The sequence below is a fragment of the Cebus imitator genome, unplaced genomic scaffold (genome assembly GCF_001604975.1).
Source record: "Cebus imitator isolate Cc_AM_T3 unplaced genomic scaffold, Cebus_imitator-1.0 Scaffold367, whole genome shotgun sequence".
NCBI lineage: Eukaryota > Metazoa > Chordata > Mammalia > Primates > Cebidae > Cebus > Cebus imitator.
Genome location: NW_016107682.1, coordinates 1,816,667 through 1,831,645, shown reverse-complemented (window position 1 = coordinate 1,831,645; position 14,979 = coordinate 1,816,667). Strand labels below are relative to the sequence as shown.

At 39.7% G+C, this 14,979-nt stretch overlaps 1 protein-coding gene across 3 annotated transcripts in view; it reads right to left on the bottom strand.

The window, feature by feature from the left end:
• The window catches only part of ARNTL2 (aryl hydrocarbon receptor nuclear translocator like 2), an 82,428-nt gene that overhangs the window by 25,930 nt on the left and 41,519 nt on the right, over positions 1–14,979 (bottom strand). For 2 of the 3 annotated variants that reach the window (XM_017507062.2, XM_037730894.1), the window contains exons 3-4: positions 13,579–13,680; positions 4,620–4,777 (exon numbers count right to left, since the gene is read on the bottom strand). In XM_017507062.2, coding sequence (XP_017362551.1) covers positions 4,620–4,777; positions 13,579–13,680 — 260 coding nt within the window. The remainder of the gene's footprint in view (positions 1–4,619; positions 4,778–13,578; positions 13,681–14,979) is intronic. The other variant, XM_017507063.2, reaches the window with a different exon arrangement.

Below are 14,979 nucleotides of genomic sequence, written 5' to 3'. Positions count from 1 at the left end.
CCTCCCAAAGTGCTGGGATTATAGGTGTGAGCCACTAATCCCAACTAATCATTTATTTTCTTCATTATCACTTGATTAAAATTTCTTTTAGATTGTGAATTCTTAGAACTACTTATTCCTTTATACTCAAATATCCACAGTAAGAGCTATATATGAAAACATTATATTAAAATGTACATGAAATAATATTCAAGAATCAATATGTAGTAGTCCCCCCTTATCTGTGGTTTCAGTTGTCTGTGGGCCACCATGGTCTGCAAACAGGTGAGCACAATACAATATTTTGAGAGAGCCAGAGAGACCACGTAACTTTATTACAGTATATTGCTATAATTGTCCTAGTTTATGATTGTTGTTGATCTCTTCCTGTGCCTGATTTATAAGTTAAACTTTATCATAGGTATATATGCATAGGAAAAAGCATCCTATGCCTAGGGTTCAATACTACCCACGGTTTCAGGCATCCACCAGGGTCTTGGAATATATGACCCATGGATAAGGGGGGATTACTATAGTTATTTAGATAATTTCTTAGCTAATTAAAACTGATCATATGAATTACCCTGAATGGTGATATTCTGGAATTCTAAACAAATGTTATGGATTCATGAGAGTTTCCAGTAAAAAAGCCCTTTAAGGTCAATATGGAGACCTCTGTTTTGAAAATACACAGATTATTAAAAACATGTATAAAATATCAATGAAATAATTCATTTTCAGCCCTTAGCACAGAGTTATTAAATTAAAATGAGGGTCTCTAAAGCAGCTGAAGAGCTTGCAAAATGATGAAGAATTATCAGGTCAAAACCAAGGGAAATGTTTGATCTGAGAGGAGTAAGGGAAGCACCAAAGCCATCTGTGTCATGAGGGCATTTACCAACCCAGACATGCAAAGCCCTTTATGGCCACAAGCGGTTGTATGATACTGCCCACAAAGCCAAGAAAGCTGTTCCCAGGGCAAGGGTGATTCAGAAGCAAGTCAATTTTCCCTTCCTTATATGCCCCAACCCTCCTGACTCCTATCCAATCTTCCTGGGGATTATAAGAAAAGTCGCTTTTGCAGGAGAAAGGTGGGGTAACATCCTTAGACATTTTAACAACTCATTGGTCCTTGGATGCATCTATGGGCCAAACTCACCAAAGAACTAAGCGGTGGTGGTGGTGGCAAGGTGAGCGGGCAGGGCAGAAAGTCAAAATGCCTCATGCTATGATTCGGCACAGTTTTCTCAGACTCCTAGCACTCTTAAGAGCCTGGCATAGGCAAAGGAACATCTCTTCTGTTGGAATCTACCTTCATCCTAGGGCTCAAGGAATTCTCCCAGTGACTTGTTGTTAATATTCCTACACAGCAGCCTGGAGGGAGCTGAGGAAGGGATGAAGGATGCAGACTCTGGGTGCTAGGCCAGGGAACAGTAATAAATCTATTCTGAGCAAGGTAATGACATTTCAGGTCTGGCCTGCAGCAAAGTTGGCAACACACACCAGGCAGAAGTGAGCTGGGAAACGCTGTGGGTGTAAATCAGCCAGCACAGGCCAGCCTGGACTTGGTGAGTGAGTGGGGATGTGCTTGGGAGAAAATGAGGGCAGTGAGAGCGGCACTAAGGCATGGCAGAGGCCAGCCTGAAAATGCTCGCTGTGGTGTCCACACACTTGCCCACACATTGGCTCTCAAAGTTCCCGGGGCAAAAACCAATGAGGCAACATGATCACTTACTTTTTCCAAAATGTTCACTGGGTTAAAAAAAAAGAATCAAAATGACAGTAACAACTCATCCTCCTCTTCTTACCCCACCCCACCATTAGTGAACACTGTGCTATACTCTACATGCATTACTCTTAACAACAGCCCAGGAGGCAAATGCCTCATCCCTATTTCACCGATGCGGAAACAGGATTAAAATGTCAAAATGCCTTGAGTAAGTCACATAGCTATGATGGGAGGAAGCCAGGATTTGAACAGCAAGGTCTGCCTTCAGGACACACAGGTGTGAACAACTCCCCTGCGCCGCCTGGTCATCAGATTGCAGACACAGGACCTCATGCTGTGGAACAGGGCTACTCCAGATGTGGTCTGCAGACCAATGCCATCAGCAAACTTTGGTGAGGTCAAGTGCAGAATTTAAGAGTAAGCATTTAGAAGCTTTTATAAAAATGTAACATTGCTGTGACAGCCAAGCCCATGATCATTTCTTCACAATTAATTGTATTTTACAATGAACTGTGGGTGGATGGGAGGAACACCTGTTCTTCATCCAGATAATTTTAAAAGCACTCTACATGCATTAGAGTGCTTTAAAAAAAAATTTTTTTTTTTAAGAGTGTAGTGAAAAAAAAAATCCCTTCACCATCCTTCTGCCTTTAACCTAATTATGCTGTGGACCAAAATAACATGATCCACAGGCAGCCCTCTGTTGATCCGACTTCTAAGCTTTTGCCAAGCAAGTGTGGGGATATTGTGACAATACCCTGGAATGCAGATCCAGTTGCCTTAAGTGAGTGTGAGCAGTGCTTGTGAACAGCACTGACCAAAAGATCTGGTCAGACTGTGGGATGAGTACTTAACCATGTCACTTCTGCTTAGCAGAGCTGACGGCAAAAAATCTACACCCTGTTTCAAGGAATCTCCTCTGGACTCAGACAGTGCCTCCTCCCTGCCGAGTTTCTCTCACTCATACCACTGCTGTAACATTCATCACATTAGACTCCGACAATCTCTTCCTCCTAGTCAGACCATGAACCCTTGGAGGGCAGAGACCTTGCCTCATGAATTTTTATATTCTCAGCACAGAACAGGAGGGCAGTTGATGTGCAGATCATGTTTTGTTGAACTAGTCAACTGATTCATGGCTTTTCCCTTAGGTCCTCCTCCCTTAGGACACTGCTAATATGAAAATACTCAGCTAATTTTAAGGTTGCAATCAAATGACCTCAGTTGAGCCTGTAAATTTTCATTGCTGAAGGATTTAAGGAAATATTGCAAGTCTCGGCTGTGGGTAAAAGAGAAGCTTATTTCACAACAGACTGTTATGAAAATAAGATCTCCCATCATGCTCCCAACAGGACGCACCAGGGGTACAGATTAATGCTGTTCTCCTCTTAGCCACCCTAACTTGATCTAGTAAAGTCCTTGTATTGTGCCCAGGTAATTTCCATTACCCTGAAATAGATTTCCCTTTTCCTGGCAGTGTCTGAGATCTAAACTAAGGCCCGTGGTCATCCTTTGCTCACTCACTTTTTATGATTTTTGAGCCAAATTTCAATATAATCTTCTAGATCTTTACAAATCTGAACTTTCAGAGTGTCCTCTAGAGTCTTCAGCTTGCTACTTGGCCAGGTCTCATCTTCTCAGTGGAAATTTACATCATCAGCATTGGTAAACCGAAAACTATTCCACTTCCTGTCCCCCAGGTTGGACTGGGCTTATTCCCAGACCAGGTGTGATTTCTACTGCACATGTTGCCATGGTTTGGCTTTGTGTCCCTGGCCAACTCTCATGTCGAATAATAATCCCCAGTACTGGAGGTGGGGCCTGGCGGGAGGTGACTGGATCACACTTTCCCCTTGGTACTGTGTGGCAACAGTGAGTTCTCATGAGACATGGTTGTTTAAAGTGTGTGGTCCCTCCCCCACCCTCTCTTGGTCCTGGCTCCTGCCATGTAAGACGCCTGCTCCCGTTTTGCCTTCCACCATGAGTCAAAGCTCCCTGAGGCCTCCCTAGAAGCAGAAGCCACCATGCTTCCTATACAGCCTATGGAACCGTGAGCCAATTAAACTTATTTTCTTTATAAATTACTCAATCTCAGGTATTCCTTCATAGCAATGCAAGAATGCACTAAGACACATGTACACATATACATTTATTACACTTTGATTTAAAATTCAAGCTCAAGCTGGGGAACTGCTAAAGCCAGAAATGATGACCCACACACCGAGAGGCAGTGGCAAGAAGCTCCTTCTCCCAGCGTCTCACGTATGTGAGGATACTCTGGAATGGCAATGTGTGAGGCATCATAAGGTACTACTCATAAATCTAATAAAGCTTTCAGAGAAACTGCAGAATTTAAGGAAGTTTTCTTTTTGAAGGACAGAAATCTCCCAGTAACTTAGTAATTACTACTATACTTCAGAAGATTTTTTTTCTTTTTTGAGACAGGCTGTCACCTAAGCTGGAGTGCAGTAGCATGATTACTGCTCACTACAACCTCCACCTCCCAGGCTCAAGCAATCCTCCCACCTCAGCCTCCCAGGTAGCTGGGACTCCAGGCAAGCATGACCATGGTTGGCTAATCTTTGTATTTTTTGCCCAGGCTGGTGTTGAAGTCTGGACTCAAGCAATTCATTCGCCTCAGCCTCCCAAAGTACTGGGATTACAAGCATGAGCCACCATGCCCAGCTCTACTTCAGAACTTCTAAAGAATTGAGAATTATGAAAGGCAGGTGATATTCTCTTCATATTATACATGAAGCAAAAATGCGAAGACTCTTCAAGGTTGCGTAGTGAGTTCGATATAAAGCTTTTAATAGAACCTCAATAGCTGACAGCAAAGCAAACTAATCAGAGACCTCACTGACAGAGGAGATTTCACATATCTAAGTGTGGCAGTCGTCATCAAACTCACCTTTCAAAGATCTCAAGTGTTGAACAGCCATTCTTAAAACCGTAAGTTTGTCCAGTTTACGCGCCATGGGGTTGCACTGAGGGATCATTGCAGACAGTTCTTCAATCAGGTTATTCATTTTATCTCTCCTCCGCTTTTCAGTTTGGCTATGAGCTTCTCTAAGAGGGAAAAAGAACTTCCTTTATATTTACCGTTTAACAGACCCCTAGTCACACCGTGGTGTCACTGGAGCAGAGGCTAAGCCCAGCAGGCACACACTGTTCTTCCTTCTTCCTCCTAACTTGGGCCTGCAGTTGCCACTGAGGGAAGAAGAAAGTGCTGCTGACACCAGGAACAGCATTCATAAAACTCGCTGCCCTTGGTCGGTCCCTTCCTACCTCATTTTCCGAAAACCTTAAGAACAAAGACATCTGTCGGGGAGCCCAGTGGGGTTTTCTACCTGTCTCCAATGTTAGAGGAAGAGATGGGTGCCCTTCTGTTCAAAACGAACTTTTCTCTGGTATTTGCATAAATAGTCGTCAGCATCTTAACCTCATCATTTTCACAGTTCCTTATCATGGGTCTATAAATGTGCTCAAGTCTCATCCCCTTGAAAAAAACCCTTTTCCTAATTCTACTTGTTTTTTGTTCTTGCTACCATCTTCCCCCCTCAGCAGCCTCCCTGAAAGAGTGCAGTTTCCACTCAGTTTTTCATTTCTCAGGCATTCTGTCCATCTGTAACATCAATCTTCCAGAACCCCTGCCCCACTGAAACTATCCTAGCAAACATCCTCCTCTCTTGCAATCTTGCTGACCCCTGCCTTGAATCTGACACTGCTGACATTTCTCATTCTCCACTGGTCTCCACAGCCTCTCTGGCTCCTCGTCCTCCTCCACTCTCCCTGCTTGGCTCAGTACTCTTGTCTCCTCCCCCAGCTCTTACTTAGCCCTTAAATACTGGTGTGCACTAAGATTCCCTGCTCAGGGCTGCTCTCTCCTCACTCACTATTCACCCTGAGATCTCATTCCTTCACAAGGCTTTACAGCTACTCATAAGCTACTTACTTGCTCTTACAACACTATCTCATTCATACTTCACTCAATTCCTGACCTCTGAAACTAGAATTACAAACCTAAATGATTCTCATGAACTCTAAAACTCAAGAAACCCCAAACTGAATGTATTCTCTGCAATCTACCCCATTTTCAATTCTTCCTGCACTACTCCTGATTTATTCTTCCTTCTAGAGGGTTTATCTTGGTTGGTAACACAACTAGATTCAGTCTAAACCCAGCTTGTCCAAACCGTGCTCCAGAATGGCTTTGAATATGGCCCAACACAAATTCATAAACTTTCTAAAAAGATTGTGAGTTATTTTTGTGTGTGATTTTTAACAGTAATGATAGCTAATGAGCTAAAAAAAATCAGACAAAAAACATCTCCCTTTTGGCCCAGGGAAGCCAAAAGATTGCATACTCCTATTTAGAACCTTTCCTCTTCACCATAAAGAGCCAAATAATCACAAACTCCTATAGATTCTAGATCTTAAAATATTTCTTAAATATGTCTTCTCTTCCTCTCCATCTCCTCTGTCACCACCTTAATTTGGGCTCATTGCATTACCCTAAAATCTTTTAAACTGATGTTCCTTCCTCTCCCTATCTATCCTATGACTTCTGGAATTATCTAACAAAACACATCAAGTCACCTAATCCCATTGCATAAAACTGTTCACTGCATTTCCACTGCCCAAGAAGACTAGCCAGATTCCCTAGTTACATGGTAAGGTTCTCCCTGACCTGCCTCAGGTCTTCAACTCCAGTTTCTCTCTTCCAGACTTTTCCCGACAGCTCTAAATGTTACACAGCAGCAGTGCCTGAAGACGTGCTCATCCTCACACATGCCATGCTCTCTCACATCTCCTCCACGCCTTGCTCTTTACCAGACTTACAAAGTCCTTTCCAACTACACTGTTGGAGAAATTCTGTTCTTTCTTCAAAACCCAGCTCTGTTATTCTTCTGGGAAGCTTTCTGTGATTACTGCATGATTAATCACTGCTTTCTCTAAGCTACCTCAGTAACTTTCATACCACTACCATTATTTCATCAACTCTATGAGCCACCAACTGTAAGATGTACTATTATTTAAGGCATCACAAGGGAAGAAGTGCTGCCAATTGACAGGAAGATGTCACTGATGATAAGAAATTTCCACAGAAGATAAAATGCAGAGGGGATAAGTGTATCTTAGATTCAAGAATTACATGATTTTACTTCTCACACTTTGCTGTAAATCCCTCTCCCACAACACACAGCCACTCCAGAATTTCTCTTTAAGAATAGTTCAGGGGGCAGTCTGATGGGAAAGAGGGTAAATGGGAGACTGCCTTAATCTGTTTTTACAAAGACTTTAAATAGGATAAAGGAAAACATAATTTTTCCAGATGAAAGAGTAAGGAGGTGGGTAGGGAGGAACACTGATGAAGACTGTGGGAGCTAACACACTCCCTGCCCCAACCACTCACCCTTGGCAATGATACTCCTGGAACAAAATACATACTGTTGGGTGAAATGGATAAGATTCAGATTATATGTGTATTCACATAAAATTCAGTTATCTACTCATACTTTGTCCTATTTGTGAGCAATTCGATGTTTTTCTTCTTTTTAGAGACAGGGTCTCACTCTGTCACGCAGGCTGCAGTGCAGTTGTATGATCATAGCTCACTGCGGCCTCAAGCTCCTGGGTTCAAGTGATCCTCCTGCCTCTGCCTTCCAGGGAGCTGGGATTACAGAGCAATCCGATTAAAATTAAAATGTTATAATTAAAAGAATATTGTCGTTACACTCTCACTAGAAGGATCACCTCTTGTTTCTAACAGCATTTCCCGTCAGCCTGGACAGCAGTGATGGATACCGGAGCCTGACTCCAGGATGTCTAGCAGAGGAAGGAGTACTCTCTCCGAGCCAGGATCTGGAGAGAGATGAGAGCAGGGTGGGAGAAAGCCCACTGTGGAGAAGGTGAATAATGATGCTGGGAGCCAGGAAACCCAGGGCAAGGTGAAAGAACCAGTGTCTGAATACGGTACTTTACTTGAAGGAGTTGCACCTGAAAAGGTTTCTGGAGGCTTTCTTTAAGGAAAGGCAGATTTATCCAGAGGCTAGCTCTCTGCTTAATAATTCATCAGAGCTCTCGCTCCTAATTCAGTGTACAGTTACTGCCGCTTTGAACCATGGCAGTATTTTGTAGAATCCTTTCAGGAAACAAAATAAATGGAGAAAAGGCACAACTCTGATAGGCCATGTTGCCAGATGTAGAAAAATAATTTTTTTGTTTTTGTTGAGAAATATGTTGAAATAATTGACAAAGAACTTATGAGGATGGGTTTCTAACAGTCAGATGCTCCTCATAAGTAACTCTGATTTGTTTAAATCATGAATCAATTTTTCTTTAGTGCCAAAGAAAATAACAGTTTTTTTCTCAAAAAAAAAAAAGAAAAAAAAAAAGCTATTCTAAGAGAAGTTAAAGGGATGAAAGCCAAAATGTTATCCAAATAGACAGAAAAGCAAGACAAGAGGTGCCTCATAACATTGCTTCTCAGAACATATCAAGAGAGAAAAGCCTCATCTTCAAGCCCTTCTATCTTGGCATCATCTTTGCCTTAGGCTACAGGCTTGCCTTTGTCTACCTTTCCACCCACCATGTACCATCTCAACGAGTCAATGTACCTGAAAGCCTTCATTTTAACTTGGTGTTCACCATCTTCCATTCTATAAAAAAGCAGGATAAAATATCAAGGATAAAATATCAAACTACATGAAATAGCTTTTCTGTAATTCTTGAGAAAGAAAGAAATGTGAGATTAAGTCCAATCATCCTAATTCCTATAAAAATCTTTAGAGGTAAATGCTTCCTTGAGCACCTAATGACCTGAAATGATTACTAGGGTGCATGAACTATTCTCCTCCTAATGCTGACAGGCAACCTCATTCCCATAAGGATAACAAAAGTTATGTTAACGACAGTAAACAATAACTGATATGCTATTTAGATACGATCTCATGGCAAACTTAAGCAAGAATAAGATTTTCATAGAATTAACATTAAAGTTATTAAGATCATTGATGGGCTAACCAAAAACTTTAATATAGCTGCATTAAGACAGCCTGAAAATAGATTAAGAATCCCAGACCTTTAATCAAAAGGAATTGATTTTGCCTAAAGATCCATCTAGATGGTAAGAAATATTGAAAACTGGGAAGTCTTGCCAATAATATTAATTTTCACATTAGTATAGTTCCTAGCATCAGAAACGTACTCACCAGACCATTGTTAAAATGAAATACATTGGTGGTAATAAAAGACTTTCAGCATTTAAAAATTATACAGGCAGAGTAGCTTTCAAAAATATGTAATCTTAAAAAATATATTTCCAAATGTATCATTTCTATGGGAGATTTGAAAAATTCCAGGAAAAGCACCCATCATCCCACTCGGAAGTAATCACAGTTAATATTCTAATGTGTCTCCTTCCAGCCTTTCCTAAATATGTAGATACATACAATGATTATTTAACTTAGCCATGGTGCGTGGGTGCCATGTAAATGTTTCTGTGTGTTCCACATATATAATAAATAAAACTCAGATCACAGTATATAATTTTCATGTCTTGTCTTATTCACTTAACACCCTAACATATGCCTATAGAGTTTCAAATATTCTTGAAGAACATAATTTGAAATGATTAAACAGTAGCCCACTGATTAGTTATGTCATAATTTATTCATTTGCTATTGTTGGATATTTCAACATTCTAATATTTTCAAAATCATAAATAATATGGCTAATAATACTGTAGTAGGTGCATCTTGAATTATACTCTAGGATAAATTCCCAGAAGTACAATTTATGGATAACTATTTTAAGGATTCTTATTCATCTTAACAAATTTCCTTCTTTACAGATTTTTAACAATGAACATTGTTCAGGCTTTGAGAAAAGTTTGGCCTACTTTAGAACTGTTTTATTCAGTTGAACTCTTTTGAAGCTTTAATATTTTTCTACTTAAAAAGATAATGCTTCTAGAAAATTTAATCAAACATATGAAGAGATGCTTATAAATATTCCAAATAAAAAGGACAACTAAGACAAACACTTAATCAAGTGGTGCTTTTCCTTTTTACAGTTTAAATCAAAAGAGCCTTTATATTTATGGTACTTTATCAAAAATATTTCCTCACTTAATTTGATTCTCACAGCACAGTGATGAAGTTATTACTGTCCCCATTTTACAGATGAAGGAGTTGAGTAAAGTTAATGACTGTGCAAGGTCCTATAACTAGTAGGAGGCCAAGTGAAGCCTATTGGACACAGGCTGGTGTGCCTTCCACCATACCTGGCCATTTCTCTCAATACCATCAGCCTGTTGTGTGGTTGTAAAATAAAATTAAACAGCTTCTCTAAAGCAAAAGAGAGGGTCATATTAAGTAAGCTTCTTTTCCCTTTCTCTTTTCAGCCATCTTAAAAGAATAAACAGAAAACAATTACACAGATGAATAATTTTCTTCCTGACAGTCTGGGATTATATATAATTGTCCCTCAGTATCCGCGGGGGAACTGGCTGCAGAACTTCTTGCAGATACCAAAACCTGTGGATGTTCAAGTCTCTTCATAGTATTTGCATATAACCAGCGTACATCCTCCCATATACTTTAAATCATCTCTAGATTTCTTATAATACCTAATAAATGTAAATACTATGTAAATTGTTGTTATGCTATATTGCTTACAGAATAATAACAAGAAAAATAAGTTTGGATATGTCCAACACAGATTTTATTTTATTTTTTCTGGATATTTTCAATTTTTGGTTGGTTGCCTATGGATATGGACTACATATATACATATATATATATATATACACACACACACATATATGTGTGTATATATATATATATTGAAGTATACATATATATATACAATTGAAGTATATATATATACATATATATGTATATATATACATATATATGTATATATATATACACTTCAATTGTATATATATATGTATACTTCAATTTCAAAAGGTAAACTTTTAAATTTTACCTTTTGAAACTGAAGTAACATACATATATATAGAGTCAGTTTACCTTTTAAAATCACGTTTTTGCTTTGATTATTGGCATTTTAGCAAATGAACTCACTGAGTGAATTTGCTTCCTCGGTGAAATTCAAATATACTGTACTTACTAAATGCAAATATCTTTCTATTTAATGGCCCCTGGCAGAATAGAATAAAGGCAGGATCTTGTTAGTCAAACAATTTCTTGTTAGTCAAAAAATTTGTTTGTAGCACGAATGTAGATAATTAGTAAATTTGGTCTATAATCCTAATATTTTACAAATTTTTACAAATGAGTTTTAATAAGCTTCCTGGTATTAATAATGTTCACATTACTTGGATACATTTTCTTAGTGTAGCACCTTACATTACAGTAACATAATTTCCAAACACAATGCAGTTTCCTTGAAAACTATTTTCACTGCATTTTGAATGAAATGTAGGCATTCTTTCTAAATCAACCAAAGACAAAGCTAGAGGTAGACGCAATCTCAAAATATTCTCCAGATTTGCCACTTTTCAGATGTTCCTCTTTTTGAAACGTGCTTCCTTCGATTTTTGTGTGCCGCTCCCACTTCAGATCGCTGCCTTCTCATATTCTGCACAGGCTGCCCCTCGTCTTTTACCGTCTTTAAGTCAGAACCCCCAGAGTATATCCTCAACCCCCAGTCCCCCCACTCTATGTGGTTCTCCCAGTGACATCACTCACATCATCAGTTCAAGTACTTTTTGTGCATTAATGATATCTGAATCTCTAACTCCAGGCCAGGCCTCCACCCTGAGCTCCAAATCCTCATGTCCAACTTCCTGCTTGAAGGTTCCATAAATATCCCATTCTCAGTGTGTCCAGAACTGAATTCATCATCTTTGCCTCAATCTAAGTGAATGAAAATACCACCCTCCATCTAGGAGCCCAAGACAGATAACTTGGGCATACTTTATATCCTCTCCCCAATCAATAATCATGAAGTCCTAGAGATCCTATCTTCTAAGTGTGTCATATGTCCCTTCCTTTCCCTGCCCTTTCTGTCTAGGGCCACGCTCTTTGGTCAATGCTGAGAAAACCCAGGCCTTGGCAAAAGCTATTCTCAGTTGTTCTGTCTGTCTGTGGGGTTTTCCTCCTTCAGCCCATCCTCCATGCTGTTTCCAGGGTGTTTCTTTGAAAATCTAAGACTGTACCAGTCACACCTACCAGGATGGCTATAATCAAGCAATTGAAAATAATAAGTATCAGTGAGGCTGTGAAGAAAACAGAACTCTTGTACACTACTTATGGGAACGTAACATGATGCAGCCACTGTGGAAAACAGTATAGCAATTCCTCAAAAACTAAACAGAATTATCATATAACCCAGCAACTCTCTCAAAGGCATATATCCAAAAGAATGGACTCAAACAGGTATTTGTACATCAATGTTCATAGCAGCATTATTCACAGTAGCCAAAAACTGGAAATAACTCATCAACAGAGGACTGCATAAATCAAAGATGGTATATACACACAGTAGAATACTATCCAGCCATAAACAGGGATGAAATTCTGACACATGTAATATGGATGAAACTTAAAGACATTATGCTAAGTGAAATAAGTCAGACACAAATGAACAAACAGCATATAATTCCACTTATGTGAAATACCTGGAATAAGCAAATTCATAGAGCCAGAAAATACACTAGAGGTTAGCAGGGGATGTGGGGAGAGGAGGATAGGAATGCTGTTGTTTATGGGCACAGAGTTTCTCTTTGGGGTCATGCAAAAGTTTTAGAAATAGAGGTGATGCTACAATACTGAATAAAATTAATGCCAATTAATTGTACAATTAACAGTGTTCAAATGGCAAATTTCATGTTATTTACGTGTGTGCGTGTGTGTGGATATATATATTCATCATAATAAAAATGAAGAGGTGCAGAGGCAATCAATTCTTTAAAAAATATAAATCTGATCAAGTTCTTCTCATGCTTAGAATTCTTCACTTTTCCTACTACATGCAAGATAGTTTTCAGATTCTTCAGTTCAGCAGATCTTTCATGACTTAGTTTGTGTTTATCCCTCAAATCTCAGAGCTCACTCCACTCTAAGTGCACCCTCTGCTCTACGGTGACAACCACTAATTTCCTGAGCAGGAGTATGCAACTACACACTGGTACATCTGCATAGCTGTTCTTTCCACCTAAAATATCTTCTCCACTCCTGCTCTGTAGAATCACTTCTTCTCTTCTGTTTTAAATGTATTTTTGTAGAGACAGAGTCTCCCTCTGTCACCCAGACTGCAATGCAGCGGCATGATCATAGCTCACTGGAGCCTCGAACCTCTGGCTCAAGCGATCTTCCCACCTCTGCCTCCCAAAGTGCTGGAATTACAGGCATGAGCTATCACGTGTGGCTGTAGACACATTTCTATTCTTTACTTAAAACTTAGCTTAAGTCAACTTTTCCAAGAAGTATTTAAATCTTGTATAAATGCCCAACTTTATTTGCTGACATAGTATCCAGGGTTTCTATTATAGCAGTTATGATGGTATAAAATAATTGTTTGTATCTTTTCCACTTGCACAAGTTTCTTGTACCTTTGTGTCTCTGTCTCTCCTAGTCTACTGACTGTCACATATTGACTCTCACCTATTGACTGGCTTTCCTGCACTGAGTCCTGGGGAAGGACACTACATAATCAGCACCACGTACTTGGACATCCATAATTTCATTAAAGGGAATAGAAAATGGTAGGATAAAGGAAGGACTGGGGCAGAAAGGAGAAGCTCTGGGATAGATGATGAGCATATCAGTATATGTTTTCAGTGCTACTCTATGCCCTCTTCAAGTAGGGGAGTATGTCAAAGACGGTCCAGGACTTACCTGCTGCCACTGGAGGCTGTTATTTCTATCCTTGTTGAAAGAAGATAGGTAAGGGGATTCTGAGAAAGCTTTTCCACCACTTTTTCTGTCATGATTCCTGACCTGGAAGGAAGGAGGCCTTGGGTCACCCCCTACCCAGATGTTCTGGGAATGGACAGCAAGACTGTCCTCAAATGGAGATAGTAGCCTACTCTGTCCAGTTACCCAGTGACAGGAAGCTAGGTGAAGTGGAGAAAATACCACATCCAGAATCAGGCATTCTAACAAGCTGTGTGATGCAGGGCAAGCAGCTTCACATTTCTGAGTTCTAGTTTCTTCCTTTTCTAAAATGTGAGTAGTTACCTAAATAATATTCAGGGTTGTTTGCTGCCAAAAAAATGCCAGTACTGTCAGTACTTTGCATGTTTCTTATATTTTTGCTAGCACTGACCTCAATTTCCAATTCACCCCCAAAACCACTGTAAGATCTCATCTGTGCCCCCCATGTGGCACAAAGCTGGGCTACCTCTAGATTCACTGTTCCCACTTCAATTGCTAAAATCATATTTAGATACCAAGAAAGAAAAGTGGTGCTTATGATTCTGAAGAATAAGGAAGAAAATAAAAAGAACTAACAGTCACTTTTAGCTCAAGATAAGTGGGGGCTATTGACTGATAATTTAGGATGGAAAACAGCTAGATAGTCTACATAGAGAGTCACTTCATCAACTGTAGTTTCCAGAAGCATCCATGTTAATAGACGAGACTAAGAGAATAGAGACAGACAAAAACAGTAGAAAACCTTCAAATCATTTATATATGGCTTGGGAAGTGCTTCAGTATTTATATTTCAATAACACTGACTCTGCTGTCTTGGGAACTAAAGCTAAAGTGTAAAGTGTATTGGAAAGAACTGAGTAAAAAAGATCTAGGATGTTTTACTATGTCCTTATCTTGACCCCCAACTCAGGATTTTTCCCTTTATTCATGATGGAGAATTGTCATCAACTCTCACATTTATGTAAAGTACCAGCCTAAGATGCATTGCTGTAGGTGGCTATCATTATTTTTCCTTAATGTTTTCTAAATTTTATATCTATTTATTTAGAGATGGGGTCTTGCTATGTTGCCCAGGCTGGTCTCAAACATCTGGGCTCAAACGAACCTTCTGCCTCAGCCTCCCACACAGCTACTACTGTAGGCATGTGCCACTGTACCTGGCTTGCCCTGATGTTTTCACCATATAAACTCTAGCTTTGGGGAAGTCATTAAAGAATATTTAGGGCCGGGCGCGGTGGCTCACGCTTGTAATCCCAGCACTTTGGGAGGCCGAGGCGGGTGGATCACAAGGTCAAGAGATCGAGACCATCCTGGTCAACATGGTGAAACCCTGTCTCTACTAAAACTACAAAAAATTAGCTG